The sequence below is a fragment of the Pipistrellus hanaki genome (assembly GCF_964339955.1).
Source record: "Pipistrellus hanaki genome assembly, chromosome: 3".
In the NCBI taxonomy this organism is placed as follows: Eukaryota; Metazoa; Chordata; class Mammalia; order Chiroptera; family Vespertilionidae; genus Pipistrellus; species Pipistrellus hanaki.
This window is the reverse complement of record NC_140505.1, coordinates 164,074,734-164,102,254: the sequence shown is the minus strand read 5'-3', so window position 1 is coordinate 164,102,254 and position 27,521 is coordinate 164,074,734. Positions and strand designations below refer to the sequence as shown.

General features: G+C 37.0%; 1 protein-coding gene across 1 annotated transcript in view; it reads right to left on the bottom strand.

The window, feature by feature from the left end:
* The window catches only part of SLC15A5 (solute carrier family 15 member 5), a gene marked incomplete at both ends in the record, with an annotated part of 73,144 nt that overhangs the window by 13,338 nt on the left and 32,285 nt on the right, over positions 1–27,521 (bottom strand). Inside the window, 3 exons of the mRNA XM_084876436.1 lie at positions 7,705–7,836; positions 16,018–16,206; positions 26,230–26,416. Of these exons, the coding sequence (XP_084732562.1) occupies positions 7,705–7,836; positions 16,018–16,206; positions 26,230–26,416 (508 nt within the window). The remainder of the gene's footprint in view (positions 1–7,704; positions 7,837–16,017; positions 16,207–26,229; positions 26,417–27,521) is intronic.

The following is a 27,521-nucleotide window of genomic DNA, read 5'->3' as shown; positions in this document are numbered from 1 at the left end:
AATGCGTTGGATAAAATGGGTGAGCTGAGATGGGGTCCCAAATCTGCAAGAGCTCAGTAGTTTGCTCTCATAACATTGTCGGCATGGACACTTAAATTTGTATTTCCACTTCTTGGGAATTGTGGATTAAAATGAAGTCAGTTTGCTGTTTTGGGGGATACTGTGCCTTTCAAAACTGTAGAGAATTCACAGTGCATTGTTCACCTGATCTGCACGGAGAACTGCATGGGTGATATTTGGGATAAGAAGCTTTCTTATACTGTGAGTTTCTCTTCTTGAAGAGCACTGGGAGGTAAAAACCCATCAAGATAGTGTGTTCTCATGATGATTTCAATGAATTATCATGGAAATGAGTTTTAGAAGAGAGGTAATGCTTTGTGATAATAGCCCGATAATGTCATTAGGCATGAACTGTAATTGTAATAGCATTAGTCAAATGAATATATCTGATATTAATTTCAGTGTCAACTATTTCTATAAGGCTCTTCTTGTTAATTAAATATCGGACTTGGTATTATTAATTGAGTACTTACACATAGTAGGAACCCAGTATGTATTTGTGGACTGAATTAATAAGTCAATTCCTAAGTGGAGCTACTTAAAATAGTAAAATGTTTAATTTAAATCATTTTATGGATATAGCAGGAACTGACTTTGCCCAATATCTGCTTATTTGTAAAGTCTGTCCTCTTATTTGCAACTCCAGTTAGCTAATGGTGTAGACTTAATTAATTTCAGAATTTGAGAAGAAAGCTTTTCTCAATCTTTTTTGCGGATTTGGAAAGAAATAGCCTATAAGACTTACCCCAAATTACTTTAATTCAAGACTAGAGTTAGTGCCTTTCTTCCTGTATCTTGTAGTCTTTACACCATTTAAAGATCTACTGGGTAGCTTCATACCTTGAGCACCTGAATGTCACTGGACAAAATAATGTTTCAGGTACTTTGGTTATCAGTCTTTATCATCACCAGTATTAACTGGGCCTTCAACACTGCCAATGATACCATTGTAATTAATTTAGTTATTAATAACAGGAAAGGAGCAAAGGGAAAGCCAGATATTATAGGCATGTCATTTAGGCAGCTTCACCAGGAAACTACAACTTTACACTCCCCAGGGGTCCAACAAAGGGGAGATGGATGCATGCCCAGTGAAGTTGAGGGGACTAGCAAAGGTGCTTATTGTCAGTTACACTTGGGAACAGAAGGTTGGCCAGAATGAGTGTGGCCACTGCAAGTGCATGAAAATTTGGGATATTTAATCCCCCGAAGAAAGCAATTTGCCCTCTTGTTGCTCTTGTGCTTTTGGGACCATTGAACTCTTGCTGCTTGGGTGTGCACTAATTTTCTGTGGGCCATGTGGACCACCCTACACACACACACACACACACACACACACACACACACACACACACACTATACTGCAACTAGCCTGATGCTGTACTTGACCTGGCTCCAATATGGAAAGGAAACTCCTGATGCTGGTTTTGCTTCTAGCTGTACTGAAACCCTAGCTACACTTCTATGACTGGATTAAGCGAAACAAACACTGGAAACCCAGGCATGGAATTCCATACAAATAAAAATCACTCATCTTCTCATGCAAGTCTCAGAAAATTTGTTAAGGAAAAGAATCCCCGCCCCTTCATCCATTATCACCAGCATTGTAACATTTATCTTCTAAATCAGCTTTGCTCTCTCTTGCAATGAGTTCATGTTCCCTTGTTCTTCATATTCATTCTCATCTTAATCCCCTTGTGTTCTCATGATTGACATGCTGCTTTATAAAGAATTGGGAGCCTTGAAAGGAAGGCTCCAGCATCTTTCCAAAACCAGAGCTACACCCACTTGCACCAGCACCATCCTCTCCTTTCTCTCTGTTTCAGAGCAGGGAAGAAGTATCCATTCTTTGATAAGTCAATCTCCCTCCTTTCACTTGCATTTTTAACTTCTCCAGATATTTTTATCTGCTAAATATGCTCAAGATTTCTGAAATAAGAAAGTATCTTGAATCCACATCCAAGTTTCCCGGATAAAATATAGGGCTCATAGTTAAATTTGAATTTTAGATCAACAATAAATTATTTTATAGAATAAGCATGCCCTGAATATTGTACAAATAATTTTTTTGTTTATAGTATACCTACAATATTTCATAAGACATATTTATACTAAAAATTATTCACTGTACACCTGAAATTCAATGTAACTGTGTCTCTTATATTTTTATTTGCTAAATCTGGCAAATCCTTTTACATCTTCATCCAACCACCGTTTTATTTAAATCTTCAGTGCCAACTTCTTCAAAAAAGGTGTTTAATGCAATACCTTTATTTTTTTCCCTTACTAGATATTTCTTCACCCTACTCCAACCAGGTTCTCATTCCCCTGTCACCACTGAAGTGACTCTTTTTAAAAAATATATATTTTATTGATTTTTTACAGAGAGGAAAGGAGAGAGATAGAGAGTTGGAAACATCTATGAGAGAGAAACATCGATCAGCTGCCTCTTGCACACCCCCTACTGGGGATGTGCCCGCAACCAGGGTACATGCCCTTGATTAGAATCAAACCTGGGACCTTTCAGTCCAAAGGCTGACACACTTTCCACTGAGCCAAATCAGTTTCGGCTGAAGTGACTCTTACTGAAGTCATTAGTGATCATAATTTTGTTAAATCTATGAATATTTTTCAGTCTTTATTCTACTTGATCTCACAGTAGCATTTAATACAATTTACTAATTTCTACTTGAAATAACCCTCTCATCTTCAGTGAAATATACATAAGCATACACACATATGTATGTATATAAATATATACACACACACACGTGTGTGTATAGATTTGAAATTTTTTCTCCCACATCTTTGGCTGCTAATTGTCTTTCTTTGGCAGGCCATTTCTCCTCCATCTAACCTCTAATATTGAGGATATTCAGGTCTAGGTCCAGAGCTCCTTTTTCTCCTTATTCTTAATACTCACACTAGGTAATTTCATTCACTTCCCTGGGTTCAAATGCTATTTTTGTGCTAAAGATTCTCATATTTATATATCTGACCCAGATCTTTTTTCTGAGCTCCAGATATTTCTATATGGATGTCAAACAAGTATGTCAAACTTAATGTGTTAAAAAAATGAATGGGTGACAAGTTTTTAAATCTATTCGTCTTCTAGTATTCTCCATTTAGAAAATGGAAGCTCTGCCTACCCAGTTTCTCTTGGCAGCATTTGGGATGCCTTCTTTATACCTCTCCTTTTTGTACCATACTGCCCCCTGACTCTATGAAAACTATCACTAAGGACTATTGATTCTACTTTAAAAATCAAACTTATATCCATTCATTTCTCTCCATCTGCTCACTTTCTCATTAATCCATCACTATCTAGATTTGCCTGGGTGACTTCAGTTGCACCCTTCTTACTACTTCCCAAACCATTTTTTTTTTCTCTTCCAAATTATATCGTATCCACAGTGATCTTAAAGCCAAATAGGTCATGCCACTCACCTGATGTCTTTATGAATTCTTATTACCTTCAAATTAAGTAAATCCCTGCAAGCCAAGGATCCTGCATGATTTTGTTTCTAACTTTATGTGATTCTCTCATATTCTCTGAATATTTACTGAAAATATTTACTGAATATTTGTAGGTTACTGATCTTCTTTGAGTTCCTCTGATGTACCTCTTGATTCTCTACTTCCAAGACTTGGTATATGTGCTCCCTTCTGGAAATAATTCACTCCTATGCTTACCAAGCCAAATACAACCCATCCTTCTAGTGTTGATTTTAATCACATTTCCAGGTACTCTTAGTGTGGATGTGATTATAACTATCTAGATTTCTAAGTTTGCCATGCAAAGGGACCTCCACTAATGACATGGGTACATGAGACCAAGAAGAATCTCAGAGCACGGCTTTCTTTTAGCTCATCCTCATCTAGACTTGGAATTGAAGTTGAATAGGATGACTGAGCTCTGCATTTATGAAATACACCCTTTTTTGAATAATTATTAAGTGCCATACCAGAATATCATATCCATGACAATCCTACAATAGTTCACTCTAAAAATATTGAAATCTCACTCAAATTACAATAGCAACAACAACAAAAATCATTTTTTTTTTTTTTTTGCACTTTGATTTATCTGGTGCTTTATATTTAGTTCCTCTTTTCCTCATAGAATTCTTGGAAGATATTAGTGACACCATGTTAGAGGAGAAACTGAGTCTCAGAAAGTTAAATAATGTGCTCAAGATCTCACAACTCTTTTTTAAAGTTTAAATTCAGGTTTATCTGACTCATAGTTGTGCCCTTTCTACCACTTGTGGGCCAATAGCCATGAACAATTGCTTTCCATAGTCTGGAGGGTGATCTGGGCTCTGCCTGATGCTATTATGAACCTAAGGCCTCTGAGCAGCTCCAAGGGTTTCTGTAGAGATGAAGGTTGAGGGTGTAGAATAAATTGTTTCTGAAATGCATAACACCATTGTACAAGGAGGGCTCTGCATCTAATTTTGACTGAGGACCATAAGCGGGGTCTGCCCATGGGAACTGTTGGGGTCCTGCCTACTTAGCCACAGGAACTCGGGCATAAAGCCAGTGGACAGGCAGTAGAGTTTGGTCAACTAAAGATAGATTATGGGGAAGCAGGCCACTTCTTTTCCCCCCTGGCTTTAAAAATCTGTCATCTCAAAACCCATGTGAAGTTGGACCTGAGGCTTTCATCTGAATTTGAAGAAACACATCTCTGGAAAAATAAGCATGGGCCTGTGAACATCTTTCCAGGTGCATAATAAATATTTTCTTCTTTCAAGTTTACTGCAACTGCAAACTCCTCTTTCAAGAGTGACTAGGTGATTCATGCTGACATGGCTGTCAGGGGCCTCAATAATCATAGATATTTAAATGAGAATTTTAAAATCATATTTTTTAAATTTAAAATGATCTTGATGGGAATTAAACAGTTAAAATTCTTTGTTTCTTTCCTGAATTCTGAGGAAGAAGGACTAGCAGGAACAAAAAGATGTATACCTTGACCTCTTGATTCTGTCCAATTATCCCCTTTCTCTTTAGACGTTTTGCTTTGGATCTTTCAATCACCTGCACGTCCATAACAAAGATGTCATTTTCCACTGAATGCTATTTTGTTATTTTTTTGTCAAAAGGTAAGCCCGAACTCGTGTGAGAAAATTGATCTGGTTGCTAATGGGATGTAGTTGAAATAAGCAGTTTGACTGACTTCTTCACTCCTTTATATTAGCATTGCTACTTTTAGATAAACTATTCCTGAAATGATTAGTGTAGGAGGATGGGTTTAGTCTTGTATCTTCTTTAAAGCACTCAGAGTTAGAGATCCCAGAAGGATCAGTTTTCTCACTTGTACTGAAAATGTCACTCTAACAGCTATCTGTCTGCAAAGTCAAGTTTTGAGAAATCTTTTGAATTTACCGCATTCACACCATTCTCCATCATGGTGCTAAAAATGACTAATGTAGCTTGGAGACTAGGAGACTGTGATAGCTGATTATCTTTTCCAATCATGCACTAACACTCACACGCTCTCATATGCACACATGCTCAGCTGACATGAATCTGTAAAGGTTTAAAATATCCTATGTGCTAAATGGAATGTGGAGGCATGTGGGGTGCCTAAACATATTGTAGTAGTGTTGGTTTTATTATGCTCAGCTCTGTCAAAAAATTGGTCTGGTTGTTTGACTAAACTGATTTTGTTTGTAAGCAAATGGGCCACTATAATTTTATATTTAAAGTAATCTCTGACATTGAAATTTTCAAATGCTTATTTAATTTTATCTTCTTATCATCTCTGAGAAAAGTGAAGTACAGCATTTCCTCTTTTAAATAAGAGGAAATAAGAGAGATGATGACTTACCCAAAGTCAGGCATAAGGTCAAAGGACCCTTCTCCTTTAAGGGATCTAATTAGTCACTATAAGGCAGTAAAAGATCACTAGATCCAAATCATGTAAATGAACTTCATTTTTTTTCTTGATAAATGCTAAAGGGACTGTCATAAACAAAGCCATATACTATTCTGAGAAAAACATATGACAATGTGTCTTGTGATGTCATTCAGGGAATGATGGAAAAGTGTGGAGGCTAAATATAGTAATTAAATGAAGTGGGAGCTGCTTAAGTCCCAAAGGGAAGGGTTAGTTGATTGTCATTAACTTGCAGTGAGGTCTTTAGGAATTTCCCATAGGCTCTATTTTTGGTTCTGTCCAATTCAACAATTTATCAATTACCTGGAAGAGTCTAGTAACTAGACTCTAGTTACTTCTTTCTAAATTGGCACATGATGCAAAGCTAATAAAGAAGTGAATGTTAGTAATTCAATGGGTGACAGAATTAAGTTTTTAAAATGTGTTATTTAGGATGATGAGCTGACATTTATTAAGGATAAATATAAATTCATGTGTTTAATTAGAAAAAAATTGTGATGAGTGAAACTGAATGGGGAGAAGCTGCTAAAAATAGAAAATAGTTTAGGTTTTAATTGCCCATAAGCATGATGCACTACTGAAAAAAATCAATGCAATCCTTGTTGGGATTCAGAGAGAGAGAAAGGGGGTGAGGGGGGGGGGGAGAGAGAGAAAGAGAGAGAGAGAGAGAGAGAGAGAGAGAGAGAGAGAGAGAGAGAGAGAGAGAATGAGAGAGAGAAGGTTAATCAACATGACATATCTATCATCTTGAGTATTGTGTTTGATTCTGGAAACCATATTTTAAGAAAGATACTGACAGATAGTTTCTTGTTTAATTGATGGAGGGGGTTTTATAGTGAAAAACCAGGTAATAATGCAATGTGAGAAAACTGGGTAGTTTATAAAATAGAAAAGGATCATAACAGCTCTTTATTGAGCATTTACCATATGCATTAATTACTTAATCCTCAGAAAAACATGATAAATTATTTATTGTCATTGAAACTGAGAAGGGCACATAGCTAGACTATCTGGATTCAACTCCAGAAGCTACTTTCTTAACCCTGTTCAACATTATTTCTTTGTTTATTTTAATTTTTTAATTAAATTATTATCTGTGTACCTATACCATTGCCCCCCCTCCCATACATGCCAAATTATTTCTTTGAATGTTTATCAAATGCTTGAATAGTTGCTATGTGGACAGAAAATTAGACTTTTTTCTATGGAACATAATTCTCAACAGATAGGCAGACTCAGTTTGGCTGCTTTTCTGATCAAAGTTTCTATGGGGAAAAATTTTCAAGATTACTGGTTAATCAATGCATAATTTCTCTTTGGTTGCATAATCATGATTTCTGGTGAATTACAAGGAATAAAGGATTATCCAGATACCTCTATTTACACAGGCTGTATCTTTTCTGAAGATTATCTATGTGAGCTATGATGCATTATTAAATTTGGCCTCATTGAAAGACCTAATAAGAATATAATGACCAGTTTGTTTTAAAATACACCAAAGAAAGACAGCAGGCGAGGTCTCATGAGAAATTATATTCTGTAATTACCTCTTCCTATCAAAAGAAATACAATTCTCAGAAATTAATGAATGCAGCAAGAGTACTTTCCTATTTTAATTGCAAAAGTGGAGCAATTAAAGGAACTACACTGGCAAAACCCCTCTTCTTAAGGTTTTTGTCTTCCAATTTTCTAGTCATCAAATCAATGTAGATATAAACATACCATAGACCTATTTTTACCTGCTGAGATGAGGTATACCAATTCCACCAGCAGTGCTCCCATGAAACAACCAAATCCATTGAACAGGGTCAAAAAATTCATCCAGGTTCTTCTGATGGTACTTGGAACAAATCTGTATGATAGTACGGAGACTAAGAGAAAAGAGATCTGAGTTAGAACAGTCTCTCTAACATACTTTCACAGATACCATTCAAATTAGTGTTGATTATATGTCAAAGAAATGTTACTGATGGAATTAAAAATTACTACAGTAAGATACATTTTGGTCTTAAAATTTATAGAGGTCTACAAGGAATAAAATATGGCTAAATATGTCTTTGTACAGCTACAAGAAAATTTTGATCAGTTAGTGGTTGGGGTGCCAATATACTATGCATCCATAAAAAAGCATGAAAATTTGCTTGTGTTACAATCTGCATGGCCTTGAGGTTATTATGCTAAGTGAAATAAGTGGGATGGAGAAAGACTAAAATCCTTTGATTCCAATTAAATGTGGAAGCTAAACAAAAGAAAACAAAACAAAACTCATAGATACAGAAAATATCAATAGAATGGTGGTTGCCAGAGGAGCGTTAGGTAAAATTGGTGAAGGGTCTGAAGAGGTATAAACTTTTAGTTATATAGTAAGTAGCTGATGTGGATGTAGTGTACAGCATGATTATAGTCAGTAATTTTATAGTGCACGTCTGAAAGTTGCTAAGACAATAAATCTTACAAGTTCTCATCATACACACATACAAATAAACCCATCAAAATTCATAATTTTTCATGGTGACGTATGGTAGCTAGACTTACTGTGTTGATCATTTTGCAGTGTATTCAAATATCTATTCCTTAAGTCATACACCTGAAACTAATATAATGTTATATATCAATTATACCTCAATAAAAAATGAAAAAGTTAATTAAAATAATTTTTTATATTATAAATAGATGAAAATAAGTATGTATACTTTTGAACATACCATATTAACATAACTACTAAAATATGTATGAAAATATAAGGCATATATGCTGAAATATTTATGATATATATATATATTATATCTGGGTTGTAATTCAACATTATACAACAAGAAGGAACTTAGTATGCAAGTGAGGGTGGAGATAAAACAAGTTTGGCTGTGCGTTAAAAATTGTTGAAGCTGGCACATGGTACAGAGGAATTTATTACACTAATCTCTCTTTGTATATACATGGCAAAAATTATAAGAAAATAGATTGAATAACAGGAACAGTTTTAACTTTGAATGGTTGAATTACTAGATTTTTACTTTGTCTTCTCCTTGCTTTTTTGTACTTGGCAAATTTTATTGCAATGAGAGATCATAAGTAAACATTAAAGCTCATTTAAAAAAAGAAAGGTGCCCTAGCTTGTTTGGTTCAGTGGATAGAGGATTGGCCTGCAAACTGAAGGGTCCCAGGTTTGATTCTGGTCAAGGGCACATACCTACGTTGCAGGCTCAATCCCCAGTAGGCAGTGTGTGGGAGGCAGCCAATCAATGATTCTCTCTCATCATTGATATTTCTCTGTCTCCTTCCTCTCTGAAATCAATACAAAAATATATTTATATTAAAACAAAAAGAAAAGTGGTGATAAATCAACATCTTGTGAACATTAAAATTTTAGTTTCCTTTTCTATAAAATGAAAAAAACTTTTCTTCTCTGGAAAATTTCACTCCTGATTTAGCAGCTGCTCTTTACCCCAGTAAATGTACTTGTCCAGCTCTTTACTTTTTTCATTATTTAAAAAAATATATTTTTATTGATTTCAGAGAGGAAAGGAGAGGGAGAGAGAGAGATAAAAGCATCAATGATGAGAGACAATCATTGATTGGCAGTCTCCTGCATACCCTACACTGGGAATTGAGCCCACAACCGGGGCATATGTCTTGACCAGGAATTGAACCGTGATCTCCTGGTTCATAGGTTGGCACTCAACCAATGAGCCATACCAGCTGGACTGTCCAGCTCTTTTAAAACAACTTACTAATCCTAAATAATAAAAGGGTTACATGCAAATTGACCCTAATGGGTGAACAACCAGGCATGACCAGTCGCTGTGACGCATACTGACCACCAGGGGGCAAGTGCTTAGTGCAGGAGCTGCCCCCTCATGGTCAGTGCACTCTCACAGGGGGAGTGCTGTTCAGCCACAAGCCGGGCTGATGGCTGTCAGTGCAGCGGCAGTGGCGGGAGGATTTCCGACTGACAGCTTAGGCCCACTTCCCCCAGGGAGCTGGCCTAAGCCATCAGTCGGACATCCCCTGAGGGTACCTCGGCTGCCAGAGTAATGTATGACTTCTAGCTTAGGCCTGTTCCCTTGGCAGCAGGCCTAAGCTGGCAATTGGACATCCTTGAGGGGCCCTGGATTGTGAGAGGGCACAGGCTGAGCTGAGGGACCTCTCGAGTGTACGGATTTTTGTGCACCGGTCCTCTAGTACATAATATAAACGTCAAATGTTGCTTCCTGCATTCAGTTAGCATTTCTCTTTTGTTTTCTGCATGTCCTCAACATGTTTTTATTTATCATCTAACAAACATTAAAAGGCATCCCTATCTGTACCCTAGGAAATGTGCTGAGTACTGTAGCTGATGGTGGGAAAAGGCATGGATATTTCCTCCCTGAGTTTTAAACTCTGAGAGGGCAGAGAGCAGAGATATGCCCAGTACTAAGGGCAGTGCTAAATAGGCATTTAATACCATACATACTTATTGGAGATGAAGATAATGATGGTGATAAATAGAATACTGTGGAGAAGGATGTCAATATTGGTGGCAATGGACTGTGGGTATCCCAGCTTTCTTGTGCAGTGCAAATCACCAGGAGGAGCCTCAGGACATGCTGCAAGTTTTTCTTTCTTTTTTCAGGAAGATCCAAAGAACAGTATGAGAGAAATGTTGAAGAGCCATTGGGAAGAAAGGACTCACAGTTATAAAAAAGATTTGGCTTATGAACTTTCCTCTCTATAAATATGAAGAGACAAACAGTGGGCAGAAAGACTAAGTTGGGTGATTTCTTTCACTGAGAAAAAGAACGTGCAAGCCCATTATTACTCTGCTAGTTAATTATTAATCCTATGCTTTTCTCTTGCTAGAACTTCTGGTGCGGTATATAATTCATGAACACACTTTGCCAGCCTCTGCCTGCTGGTTAATCTCTCTTTGGTGTCATTTTAGGGGTTTTGAAAGCCTCCAGTTTGCTTTTATGGGACTTAGCTTTTCAAGTCCTCGGGTCTCTGTATTCAGGCATCTTCTTCATGTTCTGTTCTTTTTCAGCTTTAGTAATCATCAACTTGAGTTTTTGGGCTCCATGGTACTCCTTTTAGTACACTTTGCTTTGGGTATTATCAATAAGTCTGTCACTGCTCTCAAATTCTCATTTACTGTGAAGACACAGTAAAAACTATTCAAAGTGTATGTAAAAGCTGGTCTTCTTGCCAATGAGGTCTGAAATGTGCCTGAAATGTGCCTCCAGGTGGAGGCTGGTTAGTGCTTGTAACATGTCCCATCACAGAGCATGCAGAATCTACAAATTATGGGCCATCACCACCTTCCTGAGGCATCCAGAACTGGGGACTCATAGCTAGAAATTACCTTTACTCCAATTGCTTTAAAACAGTTAAAATGTGTTTATTCTGTTTGCTAAGAAGTTATTTTGACCATGTGGAGAACTGCCAATGTCCATAAAATTGAATTTTATCTAATTACCACTTTCAAGTCATTATTGCTTTCTCATATCTAAAAAGCTTCAGATTTGAATATCATATTATCCGATTATATGACCTAAGAGAACTTATGTGCTGTCATCTGCCAATTTTTAGGCCATTTCCCCCTATTATTCAGTTATCAGCTACTTTCTCATCATCACACCCTCCAGTTCTACTCCTGCCTTAACTCTTGGCAGTTTTGACGTACATACAGATTATCCTTCCAACCTTCCATTTTGACAAATCTTGGTGTGTTTTTTTTATCCCTTGTACTCCTTCCTTTTCAATATCATTGTCCTCCACTCTACTTTAGTCATTCACTGACTCTTGTACCCTACACCAGGGTTGATGAACTATGGTCAGGTAAGATCCAATTTGACACTTATCCTATATAATAAAAGGATAATATGCAAATCGACTGAATGGTGGAATGAACAGTCATTATGATGTGCACTGACCACTAGAGGGCAGATGCTTAACACAGGAGCTGCCCCCTAGTGGTCAATGTATTCCCACAGGGGGAGCACCACTCAGCCAGAAGCTGGACTCACAGATGGCAAAAGCATCAGCGGTGGCAGGAGCCTCTCCTGCTTCTGCTGCAGGGAGGCAGTAAGGAGTGAGGGGTCCTGGATTGTGAGAACCCCAGACTGTGAGAGGGATGTCTGACTGCCAGTTTAGGCCTGATTCCAATCCCCGGGCCTAAGCCAGCAGGTGGATAGTCCCCAAGGGGTCCCAGACTTCGAGAGGGTGTAGGCCGTGTTGTGGGACACCCCCATCCCCAAGTGCATGAGTTTTATGCACCGGGCCTCTAGTTTATAAATAAAGTTTTATTGGAATACAGCCACATCCATTCTTATGACTGCTTGTATAAGACCAAGTTGAGTAGTTGTATCAGACTGGTGTGCAAAATGTATTTGCTCTCTGACACTTTACACTAAAAGTTTATCAATCCATGTCTTAGACCAATAATTGTAACCACTCCATAATTTCAACTTTGTGTTTGCTCCTTTGATTATCACCTTCCATCTTCTCAGTTTGATCTCTTCTAATCAACCATACAAATATTTGTACACCTCCAAAAACTCTACTTCATTGCTCCTTTTGTTATTTTCACCTCATGTCTTCACTACTTTTTTTTACCCAAGTTAAGTTTCATGGTCAATTGTTTTAACCATATTCCTTCTCATAGTCTCCTTCCCTTGCCTACCTCGTGCTTTCTAGAACTTGATTGGCAAAACAATTCACTGTCTGCCATCTCTGCTCTTATATCCATGCAGCCTAATGTGGCTGAAGAAAAACCTGTAACCATGTTGTTTGAATCAGTTTAAATTCCTGTCCATAAAACTCAAATGGCCTCCTAATACTTCCCGACAAACATTCTATATCTCTCTAGTTTGTTCACTCTTCCATTGTCCTAGAGAATAATTTTATAATTCTACACCCTACATCACTGAAAAAATGGGATCTAGAATGACTTGTCTGAGAAAGACACAAATCTGCTCACACTACCAGGTTTCCTGGTGTTTGAGTTATGGTGGTTGTGGTAGAAAGAGCTATGAGCTATGCTTCAGCCTTGAATCTGAGTCTGTCATTCTAAATTTATGTAAAAGATGATAAAATGATGATGATAATAACAATGATAATAATAACAGCACATATTATAGCTGATAATTATTAATTGCCATCTACAAATCAGACACATGCTCTTTCCTTTACATAAAATATTTCATTTAGTGCTTTCAACGACATTCCCCATTGTACAGATGATGAGAAAGACTCAGAAATACAGAATAACTTTGCCAAGGTCACACAACTACTCAGTGGCAAAACTGGGTTTTAATTCAGATCTGTCTTACTTTAAGACCATAGATATTAACCTTTACATTGTACTGCAAGAGTAATTCTTGATTTTACATTTCAAAACACCTTTCTAAACTTTGGAATATAACTCTCAAGGAATAGACTACATTCCCATTGATTGTTACACTGATGCTATGATATAAAGAAGAATTATATTTATTTCCATATTAAAAATCAGAAAGGTAAAACTTAAAGGTTAAATTAATTCTCAAGGTTACACTTGTAATAAATGACAAAACTGGAAGTCCAAATAAAGTATTTTAAGAAATATAGATGCCAAAACCGGTTTGGCTCAGTGGATAGATCGTCGATCTGCAGACTGAAAGGTCCCAGGTGTGATTCCGGTCAAGGGCATGTACATTGGTTGTGGGCACATCCCTGGTAGGGGATGTGCAGGAGGCAGCTGGTCAATGTTTTTCTCTCATTGATGTTTCTAGCTCTCTATCCTTTTCCCTTCCTCTCTGTAAAAAAAAAATCAATAAAATATATTTAAAAAAAATACATATATATTTAATTCAGAGAGGAATGGAGAGGGAGAGAAAGATGGAAACATCAATGATGAGAGAGAATCATTTATTGGCTGCCTCCTTCATGCCTCCCACTGGGGATTGTGTCCGAAACCTGGTGCCCTTACCCAGAATTGAATCTTGACCTTTTGCTCATAGGTCAATGCTCAACTGCTGTACCACACCGGCCAGGTCAAACAAAGTCTTGTGGTCCTTACCCCGTTACCTCTATAGTGGATAAATCAATTGAATTAGTTGGACTTTAGTGTCCTTACAGGGAAATCCAGGAGGGTGAGCTAAGTGATTTATATAACATAATCTACATTTGTGTTTTGAACTGGTGTTGCTGCATTATTGGGAAATTTCCTGACTGTGTTCACGCATCATCTTTATTCATTACCTTTCTTCCTATCTAGACTGCAAAATTTAGGCTGACTAGTTCCAACAGTTTTCTGTAAATGACATCAGGGAAGTTACAAACACTTGTGTAGTGGCTACTTTTTTTTGTATTCCTCATAGTGTCCAATGATGTCAACATCTTAGGATCTCATAAAATAATTTATTCATGCAAAATATATACAATGAGATAATTTAAAATTATATAGTAAAAGAAGCCTCACACAAAAATATGACTATAATTATACAAACTTGATTTTATTTTGACGTTTTGCAATGAAATGCTTTGCGAAAACATTACACACACACACACACACACACACACACACACACACACATACTCCAGAGGCCCAAAGCACTAAATTTATGCAAGAGTAGGCCTTCCTTCTTCCTGCTACTGGCACCAGCTTCCCTCTGGCACCCAGGATCCAGGCTTCCCTCGTAGCCCCGGCTTCATCCGGTAGGTCATCTGGTCTAATTAGCATATTATTCTTTTATTATTATAAATATCTTTATTAAACATTTATAGCTAAGAAATCTATACTAATAAAAGTGTAATGTGCTAATTAGACTAGATAGACCTCATGTCTTTTGGATGTCCTTCCAGACATCCTTCTGGACAAAGCCACATTGGCAGTTAGAGACAATCAGGTTGGCAAGAGGGAGCAGTTAGGGGCATCAGGCAGGCAGGCAGAGGTGCAATCAGGCAAGCAGAGGCAGTTAGAGGCGATCAGGCAGGCAGGGGAACAGTTAGGGATATCAGTCAGGCAGGTAGAGTGGTTAGAGGTGATCAGGCAGTCAGGTGAGTGGTCAGGAGCCAGCAGTCCCGGATTGCAAGAAGGATGTCCTGTAGTCAGACATTCTCCAAGAGGTCCCGAATTGGAGAGGGTGCAGGCCGGGCAGAGGGCTCCCCCCCCCCCCCCCCCCGTCATGCACAAATTTTGTGCACTGGGCCTCTAGTTTAAAAATAATTCTGAAGATAATAGAGTAATTGAAGTTTTAGATACAATGAAATGATTAGAATTGCCATTTAGGATGATTACTCTAAAGGTTGTGTATTGAGTAGATAGAATGTGAGAGATATTAAAATGAGAAATATAGGAGTTATAAAAATAAGCTTGGTGAAGTATAATTGGGCTTGAGTTACAGAGTTCCCACTTCAAGGCAGTATAAGGAAGATAGAACATAAGACAATAGGTTACACTGATAAATGTACACATAGACACACACTACTGTATTTCAAGAAGTCACTGAAATATTTTAATGAATTTTAAAGTGACTAGTTTAGTTAATAATAGCAATCTAGACAATCCAGAAAACCTGGATATTTAATAAGTTTATTTTGAACCTGTCTTATGAAATGCTAGTGATTACAATTTAGTTTAAAGACATTGAGTTATCTGGAAAATTGCCTAATTTTCATAGGCTCTCAAACTACATTATAAATGTCATTTTTGGAGGGAGTATACATGTGAATTTATCTCTGAGTGAGAGGGAGGGAGATGAGAAGAGGGAAGGTAGAAGAGTTTTCATCTGAGTGCATTGGAGTTTTAGCAAAGTTTTTTTTTTCTACTTTCACATATCTGACCAAATGGTCACTGCTTTGAATGAGGTTAGTAAAGTCTTTCATTTCATTTACATTCAGATAAAATTAATAATTTTTCTGAATATGATAGATGAATGAAGAGAAATTAAACATTAAAAAAAAGAGGGATAAATAGGCTTCTTCTGAAACATGGGAAATTTCCAGGCAGTGACTAGATTGCCAGCTACTCTAGTGATGTGTTCTGTGTAGAAACTCAGTGTATCCTAACATGACGTGACAAACTTGTTACTCACAGGCTGGGTTGACCAGTGTTTCAGCCACTCCAAGTAAGACGTACTGAAGAACCAGGTGGAAACATGGCATGGAGGAAACAGTGAGAATTTTGCCTGAACGAAGCTGCTCCACTGGAGGGAAGTGTTTCCTGTGTATTTCAGAGAAGCCAGCTACCATCACAGACAATGCAGCAGAGAGTTGTCCAGCCACTGAAGGAGGGGAATGCAAAAGAAAAAAATATTAAAGAGTCAGTGTACTAGTAAGTGGCCATAGCATTTCTCACACATTAACTCTAGGGAATATTTCCTCAACATTTTTTTTTTCCTCCTGAAACATTCAGGTGATGGCTAACTGTGCTGTCTGACTATCCTTTGCTGAGGCTCCAGTAGGCTGTGGCTGCATTGCTTCCCTGTTTCCTGACTTACTGGTCATATGTCCTCAGGAAAGTTATTTAACCTCATTATCACTTTCTTCAGCTCTAAGATAGGGTAATGATGATTACTTATAGGGAGGCTATGGGATTTATTTATTTATTTATTTATTTATTTATTTATTTATTTATTTAACTAGAGGCCTAGTGAACAAAATTTGTGCACAGGTAGGGTCCCTAGTCCTGGCTGGCAAATAGGGTTAATTGGGGCCTTCTGGCTGCCAGCTGAGGCTTTCCTTCATACTGTGCCACCCCCCTGGTGCCCTGGTGGTCAGGGCACGTCATAGCAGATGATCAAACTACTGGTCTCCTGGTCAAACTCCCGAGGGGACAATTTGCATATTAGGCTTTTATGTATATATAGATTCTATTTATTGATTTTTGGAGAGAGAGGAAGGGGAAGAAGGGAGGGAGGGAGGAAGGGAGAGAGAAAGAGAAAGAGAGAGAGAGATTTGTTGTTCCACTTATTTATGCATCAATTGTTTGTTTCTTGTATGTACTCTGACTGGGGATCAAACTGGGAACCTTGGTGTATCAGGATAATGCTCTAACCAACTCAGCAACTGGACTATTTAAATAAGATAATGTACTTGTATTATTATAATAGTTCCTGATAGCAATTAGTAGTAATTATTATTAAAGCTAAAGCAATAGTTTTGAACTTTTATCCTCAGGTAAGAGATGTCACTTTTGATAGCTATTTTAGTTATATAGAAATAAAAAATGATTTGGGGTGGCATTTAAAATAAAATGATCTCATAACTTTTTAAGAGTTATTTTTGAAATCATTTTGAAATAATCTGTAAGCATTATCAGTCTTCAGTTGTCTAATATTTCTCTAATCTGCAGAGAAAGTAAAGTAGCTATTAGAGAATTAAAGACTAGAAACTTATAAAGAGGAAAAAGTATTAAAGGTAAATTAACTAGGTAAAGTGTATAAATGGAAGCAGCTTTCTCTTTTACTTTTAAGGAATTGTCTAGGAAATTTTGATTGAAAATGAATAGATATTTTGCTATAGCTTTTTACAGTTTATGTCTATTGCAACCATTTTATTTCTCAATTTATCATTCATATAACTGGACTTAATCCCATTGTTAAAGCATAGGCAAAATTTAGAAATTCAATGGAATTTCGTTGAAAGTCACATCTTGCTAACTTGCACAAATTTTCAGATACGACAAAGTTTTCAATTCAGAAAAATCAACCTAGTGTTTGTTTTGTTTGATAGAGAAACTGGTAGGTAATTTTTTTATTATATCTTAGCATTTAAATGTATCAATAATAGTCTGTTCTTTACTGAATTCCCAAGAAATAGAAGGCATAAAAAAGGGAGGAAACATGAATAAATTAGAAAATTTGAGGGATTATTTATTTATCATTATTTTAAATTGTTTCATAAAGGCCCATTCATAATGAAGTAGAGATTTTGGTTTTGTAAATAGCTCATATAGAAAACATGAATTTCAATATGATCTACCTTTAAGCCCAAATTCATCACATAATTGCATTTTCCTAGATTACTTGGCACATTACACACTCATCAGAAAGGGAGCTAATAGGCCAATTTGATTTAATATTTGCTCTGTTGTTGCTATATGAAAGGCATTACATTAGGTACAGTTGGGGGATATAAGATGAGCAATACCTATTTTCAGTCATTGCAGATTTTATGTTCTGTTAGGGAATGTAAGAGGAAGAAGTCATTTATAGATGGAGAAACGAGAGGAATCATTTTATGCTCTAAAGAAGAGTTTCAATAGCAAGAGGTGAAGGCAGCACAAATCACACGAGCAAAAGTTGTGAGTATCAAATTTTCAAAATGCCGAGAAACTCAAGTTGTTGGAAATCAGAGGAGAACACAAATTTGGGTAAGATCATAAGAGGCATTTAATAGACTTGTAAGGAATTTTGAAATTACTCTAACAATGATGGAATCATTGAAGATATTAGACACAAGTGAAAAGATTAAAATTGTCATTTGAAATTATTACGTCTAAAGGCCATGTGCTGGTTGATGGACTAGGAAAGATACTGGAGGTTAAAAGATAGTTAGGATGTTAAAAATAATCTTGGTAAAATACAATGGGGGCTTGAATTACAATCAGGACATTTACTTCTAGAAAATATAGAGAGTACAGACACAAGATGCCACTGATAAAACCATAGCATCTGAAATAAAGAACATGGAAGCAGCAGATTCAATGCTGACTATAAGTCCAGGGGTTTGGAACGATGGAAGTGACAACAATACAAAAAAAACTTACAGTAGACATGGAGAAAATGAATTTGGTTTAAGTTGAGTTAGAGCGACAAAAGGGTAATCTAGAGAGCAGTGCTCAGAAAACAATTGAAAATGTGAATCATAGGTCAGAAGATTGGTTGAGTCAAGAGAGAAAGATAAATGAATCATCTACATAAAGTTGGAATTTAGGGTCAGGTGAAATTGAAAAATGATTGAGGAAGGAAAGAAAAGAACACCTAAGCAATGCCTTAAAAATATTTGCATTTAGCCCGACTGGGTCAGTGGTTAGTGTTGACCTATAAACCAGGAGGTCACTGTTCAATACCCAATCAGGACACATTCCTAGATGTGGGCTTGATCCCCATTGAGGGGCATGCAGGAGGCAGCCAATCAATAATTATCTCTCATCATTGATGTTTTTCTCTCTCTCTTTCCCTTCCTTTCTGAAAGTAATATAAATATGTTTAAAAAAAATATTTGCATGTAGGGGCAAGGAAAAAAAAAAATTACAGATAGAGAATGTCTAAGGGAAGGTTTCTAAGAGGAGTATACATAAATGGATCTTTCCCCCACTTTTTCTCCTTCACTCTTCTGCATCACCTCCTCCAGTACCTTAGGTACTCAAGGCAGAAATCTGGGGTCCCCTTTCTTTTGTCCTATCTTCAAATATATTATTAAATTCTCTAGATTTTATTTCCAACATTTATTGTAAATTAACTTGCTTCTCGCCATCATTCTAATCCAAATCATATATATTTTTTTAAACAGTACTATCTTCAACAAAACATTAAATTTTGGTCTTCCTGTTTCCACTCTTGCCCCTCTACAACCTGTTACACACCTAAGAGTCAGGATGATCTTATGTAAATGCAAATTCAATATTACTCTTCTGCTTAAATTTTCCCCAAGGGTTTTCATACAGTTAGGATGAAATCCAAAATTCCTAACATGACCTGTATGATCTTGCCAGCTCTTTTTACTTTACTCCAATTACTTGCTACTTTTTCTTCTCTGCTATGATTCCTGGTACCTAATCCCTCACCATGGCACAATACCATGACATTTAGAGCATCATAGAGAGAAGAGGGCTCCAGTTAGGAAAAGAGGTCATAAACACAGGAATGAGCATCAGAAGGGCATTGGGCTCCCCAAGTTCCTGGATGATATTAGAGCAATAATTTTAAAATTCTGAAGAAAAATGACTTTCAACCTAGAATTCTATGTACCCCAATTAATTAAGTGCAAGGATGAAAAGAAGACTTTTTCAATCATACCAGTTCTTGGAAAATATATTTTCTTTGTACTCTTTTTTAGGAAGTTGCTAAAATATCCTATCTAATAAGGAGAGAATATGCTAATTGACCCTTACTCTGCCACAAAGATGGTGGGGCCCACAGCCAATAAGGAAGGAATATGTTAATTGACTGCCCCGCCCTCAAAGATGGCAGTACCCACAGCCACAAGATAGTGGAGCCCAGTCCCCTCAGCCCCACTGGAACGGCAGGCCTGTCCCTGCTGTGCGCCTGCCTCCGGAGTTCCCTAGTCCCCTTAGCCCCCCAGCCGCCCAGGGCTGGCAGTGGCAGCAGCAGAGGTGTGATGAGGGCATCGCCTTCCCCTGATTGCCGGTTCGCCTCCCACCCCTGAGGTCTCCCAGACTGTGAGGCGGGGCAGGCTGGGCTGAGGGAACACCACCTCCCCTCCAATGAATGAATTTTCATGCACCAGGCCTCTAGTAAATTATAATAGAGGAGGAAGGGTAAGTTAGAGATCCAAGAGGCGAGCATCATACACCTGATTAGAGGGCTGTAGTTGAGACAGAGAACACCATGCAGAGAACAAAGGCATGGGAGTCAGCAAGAAGATCTCCAGAGAAAAAAGGAGCCTTGGGACATTACCTTATTTGTGTTAGCACTGGGGAAAAGCTAGTGATGGTACGATAAAACTGGTGATGCAGTTTGAAAGTTTAAGGAAAACAAATTCATCAGCTTTTGCTGCCTACTCCTGAATTTTAGCTCTGATCTAATGAGAAATTGTGGCATTTTTACCTGGGTCATGGCTGCCTGTACACGGGTATGAAATGTGAGAGAACAGTCTTTTGGCTTCTCCCCATCCTTGATACAAAGTATAGTCCCTGACCAGTAGCATAAGGATCACCTGGGAGCTTGTTAGCTATGCAGACTTTCAAGCTGCACCCGAGGAGGACTGAATGAGATCTGCATTTAAACAAAATCCCTAGGAGACTCCTATACACATTACACTCTGAGAAGTACTACTCCAGCATAGAGCACTCTGAGAACTGATCTAGCAAAATCCAATGAAAGATAGTTCTCCAGACAATTTCAAGTGAGGCACAAATATTTAACTTATTTATCCAGACGTTTTCAGGCAAAGCATATTTTACCTGAAGGATCTAGATAACTACATTTACTTTTTATTTGCTACTGCACTCTGGTGCCAGTGAAAAATGACTTTTTTTGAAATTCAAAACAAAGTTTGATTCCAACCTAAATTTAATCCACTCCATTTTTATTCTTAACTTCTTTGAGATCATAAGTCGTCCAAAGCAGAGTGCAGTTTATCAGAATGTACACATTCTAAACCTCTAGTGGGCCTGTATTTATAAGATAAAGCACATGGTTCCAAAGGAGATATTATACTCAGATAAATAATGTATATTTTAATATTGGCTACGTGGTTGTAGACAAATCCATAAGAGTATTGAAGCTCTTAAAGTTTATTCTATTACCCCACCATGTAATAATTTGTCAAATTAGACCACAATGAAATAAAAGAAAGTCAGAATTTATTCAAACATTAAGGTTGCACTTACCATTTTGTACTGAAGCAAAACCCCACACTGAAAAATAGAAATGTGAGGATTCTCCAGTTATTGGCTAAATCTACTCACTGAGAAAACTATGGGTGTTTTATGAGTAGTCTGATGCATGAATCTCTGATATGTAACATAACTGTAAGTGTGAAATTCTATTGAGTTCTTGAGAAATTGTCCTTAGATCCATGACTTTGGCAAGTTCCCAGAATGGGAAATTTGCTCATCTGAAAACATACCAGTAACCCAAAAACCACTCTCATAGAGACACCTTTGTGGAAGACATTTCTCACCCACCATTAGGATGGCATATATTTTTTACTTTTGTTGTTTCTCCGATTAGTGATGTATTTCTTTGTTTGAATTGAGCTATCTGTGTTCTGCCTTTTGTTTCTCTTTAGATTACTGGAATTCATTTCAGGAGATTCAACTGCAGTTTGTGTTTAATTTCTGATACATACATGCACCTATAAAGATTGATGGTCTACTTCACCTCAAATATTCCAATGTTGCTGTCAACTTTAAAAAAGAACATTAATGTGTTTTTATTAAGCAAATGAGTTATTCAGACTAGATATTTACACATTTCTTTTTTTTAGTGTTCACAAATTTCCTTCTATGAGATATTTGCAATGGGTATACACTATGATACTTCTCGGGAAAATCAGTTCTGAAATTATAATAGAGGAAAAGTAGTTTTGGCAAAGTACTCTTATTTTTGGTGAAGGTGATTGGATCCCTGACTCGATTTTTAATTTATCAAGCACCTTTGTTCCAACCAAAAAAAAAAAAAAAAAAAAACCCACAAAACTTTGTGTTTCAACCAATTATTAGAACTGGGTGAAGTTACCATTATGTAAAAACCGAACAACACTTTGGCTCTACCTACATCATACAGACTTTGAGTTAGAATTTAAATTTTCAAGTTTTTATTTTAAAGAGGAAGGTCTGGCAGATATTTCAATGTACTTCATCCACATTTCAATCTAAATGTCATTTAAAAGCCAAGATAATTGCTACCCACTGTGCTGTACACTTCTGCTTTGTGTAAGGCTTAATAACAATCTTAATTAGGCTAATTTTAGTCAGATTAATACTTGTGTGTGTCAGCACTAACTACTAAATGCCACATACTGCAGGATTTTAATTAATGCTAAACAAAGGAAATACTCATGATGCAAACATTTTTGAACTAAAAAAGCCTAAATGAAGTATGTCCAATTAACATACAGATAAATCACAATGATATCACTGGTTCTAAATTTTCGGCAAATTAAGGTTGACTTTTAAATAGATAAATCTCCTCATATGTAACGTTAGGAAAAATAATCTTGATGAAACACTCTGAGAATATCAAGCCTTTGTCTTTCACAGTTCTGGAAGTTTTGGAGATTTTTAAAAATAATTAGTGCTGTGATTATTAGTTCTGGGAAGAGAATGACTGAATGTGGAAGGGAATGGGGGTCTAACGAGTATCTTTCCATTGTGGTAACAAAATAATTTTTTTATTCACTTAAGAGCCTTATTTGAAAATAACAGTAAGGATGCAAAATTAACACTGATAATTTAACTTATATAACTTAATAGTTATGCAGAACTGGGAATTGTAATAATAATAATAATGGTGGTGATGATGCAGTGGCTTGAGAATTAGAATAAGTGAATTCAAATGACATCTTATCTTTGAGATCCTTGACCTAACACATGCTGGTTTATCACGAGTTTAAGTGGGATCCATATATGAAAATATCTAGTTTCAAATTAAGAACTAATAAATATTGGTTTATTCAAAATTTATACACATATATTACTCACATTTTAAGGTACTTGACTTTAAAGTGATAAGAAATTTTAATATTAGACTAATTCAGTTACGTAAATTATGATCATAAAGGGCTATAGGTTTGTGCTTATTTGTCCTGATGAAACATCAGCTTTTATAATCATAAGCAGAATATGGAAAACTTAAACACCTGATTTAAAGACGAATATCATCATACTTTTTTATATTACCATAGCAAAATATTATGCAAAGAAATGAATAAGCATGTAAGTGAACAAATGAACGAAGTGAGGTTCAGAAACAACCGAATTCAGTATTCTGTACTTAGTGGAACTTGACTCAAGTTTTTCAAATGAGTCGAGTTTTTTCTTTTTACTGTCCAACAACTCTGTTACCAATCTTGAAGGGCAATGTTAATTCATTAACATCAAACAATATATCAGGTAACGCTGTCAGATATCAGATTCCCTTTATCTAGAAAAATATTCTTTAAGAACAGACATGATTTCCACTACATAAGATTGGAGAATTGTCCATGAGAAATTTGCTTATGTTTAAAGTGAATTTCATATTTCCTATTTTCAGGAAGGATTTTTAATGTAGTGCTTTCAACCATATTGTGAAGCATATTTTTCCTAAGGTAGCCCAATTTAAGATTTTTTATTTTTATTTTTTTTATATCTTTATTGTTGAAAGTATTACATAGGTCCACCTTTTCCCCCATTAACTTCTTCCAGCCCACTCAGTTCTCCCTCTTCCTCCTTCGCCTCCCAAGCCCTCACCACCCCATTGTCTGTGTCCACAGGTTGTGCATATATGCATACGAGTTCATTGGTTGATCTCTTCCCAACCACCCTCCCCTCTTTCCCTCTGAGATTCAACAGTCTGTTCATGCTTCTATGATTCGGTCTATGTTTGACCATCAGTTTATTTGGTTCATTAAATTCCACATATGAGTGAGATCATGTGATACTTATTTTTCTCTGACTGTCTTATTTTGCTCAGCATAATACACTTCTTTTGTTATTAAGCAAAATTGGAAATTCAGGCCGGATTTTCATGGTACTGTGTAAGACTGCAAAAGCTTTGCCATTTTGCAATATGCATTTATCTCCATGTTGTCCTGCATTCATTCTTTTTTAATAGCGTTCTTGCTGAGGGTATGCAGAATATCTTACTTTTCTTTTGTATCTTCAAATAATGCTGGCCATTCACTAAATACATGTTTGGGGATTTCTACATTGTCATACACACAAAAAACACTTTTTAAGATTTAAGGTTTGCCAAAACCTTTTAATATTTATAGTTTGCCTAACCCTGTTACAATAGATAAAATCACGGTTTGGCTTAGGAAATAGTTCAGAAATGTTATGTACTAAAGGCTTCTATAACTGAAGACAACAAAATAAGATAAACTAAGGTGAGGTTAGTCACTTTGAGTTCTTTCCAAAAATATATCTACTCTGTGATGTAATCTGGAGTAATCTTGTTGGTATTGTTAAGTAACAGGAAGCACACTAAAATGTAACTTCTATAAACAGAGAATCAACAAAAAATATAAAAATGGGTTACTAGAAGATTGCTTAGTCTCCACAGATCTCTAAAAAGGAGGAATTAAGAATAAGAACAGGTTAACAAAGAGAAAGGAGCCCTTACGCCTGGCCCTATTTCAAGGGAATTATCTCTCAAATAGACAATAAGACATTAGATTACCATTATATAATATTTCATAAGAGTTTCCCACCTCCCTTTGCTTTCTGTTTATGCCTATCAAACAATTGCAAATGATGACTCAATACTGGCTAACATTTGTAGAGTTTTCACAATGTGTCAGGACCTGTCTTCTTGCCCATGTCAGTGCCCAGGGAACAAGGCTAGGGAGAAGAGAGTATGATCAGAATGGGCTTTAGCTTTTTCTCTCCTAATTCAATCAGAAAAAATATATCTTATGGTCTATTAATTGTGTCCTAATTTTTTTTAATCCTTACCCGAGGATATTTTCCCATTGATTTTTAGAGAGAGTGGAAGAGTGAGGGAAAGACAGAAAGAAATATTGATGTAAGAGAAACACATTGATTGATTGTCTTCTGCATGAGTCCCGACCAGGGCCCAGGCTGGGGAGGAACCTGCAACCGAGGTAAGTGCCCTTGACTGAAATCAAACCCAGGACCCTTCAGTCCGTAGGCTAACACTCTATCCATGAGCCAAACCGGCTAGAGTGTCCTAAATGTTTTTGTGGGTTTTTTTTTTACGAAAAAAAAAAAAAAACCACACATACACACACACAAAACAAAACACATAAGTAGAGCTTTAATGTTCTTAAGCATCATAACAACAACAAAATGGTAATTATATGAGGCAAAGGATGTGTTAACTAATCCTATTGTGGGTAAACATTTTGAAATATGTGTACCAAATCATCGCATCATACACCTTAGACTTACACAATATTATATGTCAATTATATCTCAATGAAGCCGGAAAAAATGTTGATGTTGGAAAATTATTGCTATTATACCTTACTATTTGAAAAAGTACTATACCGAAGCTGTGAATTAATGTACTAATTTTTCATAAATTTTGCCACTGGTTCAGAAATGAACTCTTCAGGTTCATTACTTAAGTTATTTTTTAAGAACATACTCAACATTGACTTAGGAGTGAGGACTATTTACTTGAAGAAGGATAGGCCATTTGGTGGTACTGGAAGTTTTACCATGTCTTTCTATCAGGTGTGTCTACTTAGAAGGCATAAAAGAATGAGAGGAAAATGGGGCAGACACTGATGTCTGCATAGAGATTACCTGCTATCACACTCAAATTCACCTTCTACCCAATTTGTCCAAATCAGACTTTCCTTTTAGAGCGTATCTCCAGCTTAGATCTCAGCAGAGTGTATTTTTATTTTAAAAAGTTGCAAATAATTTACTTGTAAATTGTACTTACAAATGCACGCTAACAGAAATGGTCCATCTCTCTTAGAGGGAGATAGGCAGGTGCCAAAATATTCCATACAAGGAGCCAGAATTAATAGTGGCAGGATGCTGGTGACATTCATGACTGCAATTGGCAGAAGAAATCCATCCAAATTCAGGTTGGAATTCATGGTCTGCAGATAATATCCTGAAGGAATCTATAGTTGAGAGGGCAAAGGAGTCAAGCATTAACACAGTGGTTTAACTTTGGAGAAAGAATTCTGCAGCAGATGCCTTGTCTGTGACAGATGATCTGAATGTTCCTTAGGTCTTCAAGGTCCCAATTATGAGCCACCAAAGGGCAGTAAGAGCTCCATGTAGTCTACTGACAATACTATTCATTCTTTATGAAGGAATCTTGTCATCTAGTCTATCTTTTTAATTTTCCTATGAAAAGTAAAAATGGCCCCAATTTGTGTTTAGGATGACACAAAAAAATCAAATAAGTTCAGTTTACTTATAGCTTTTCTTTGAACAATAAAACAAAAACCAGTAGAAAGTATTAAGTGTTTTGTTTTCATTCTGATGAAAAAAGCGTAGGGTTAGAATAGACCCTTTATAATAACAGTTTAAAAACATGATTTTTTCTCAAGAAGTAGGGCCCATGGAGAAACACATAACTTGCTAGAGGCTGTGTTTGTGGATTGGCCCCATTTCTAACATGAGCCAAGCAACATGAGAAAAAGAAATACTTTTTGGCTCTATTCTCCTTAAAATTTTTTTTTAATTTCTTCTTTTATTAGGTGCTCTTGGTTATATATATCCTATATAATAAAGAGGTAATATGCAAATTGATTATCACATCCTTGCACAAAGATGGTCATTCCCATGTGGTCACAAGATGGCCACCACAAGATGGCCAGCAGGAGAGGGCAGGGCAGTTGGGGTGACCAGGCCAGCATGGGAGGGCAGTTAGGGCAACTAGATTGGCAGGGGAGAGTAGTTGGGGGGGGGGGGGGACCAGGACTGCAGGGAAGGGCAGTTGGGGGGGCCTGCAGGGGAGGGCAGTTAGGAGTGACCAGACTGGCACAGGAAGGTAATTGGAAGCGACCAGGCCAGTGGGGGACGGCAGTTAGGGGAGACCAGGCCTGCAAGGAAGGGCAGTTGGGGGTAACCAGGCCAGCAGGAGAGGGCAGTTAGGGGTGACTGGGCCAGTAGGGGAGGACAGTTGGGGGCGACCAAGCCTGCAGGGGAGGGCAGTTGGGAGTAATTGGGCTGGCAGGGGAGCAGTCAGGTGTTGATCAGGCTAGGAGGGGAGTGGTT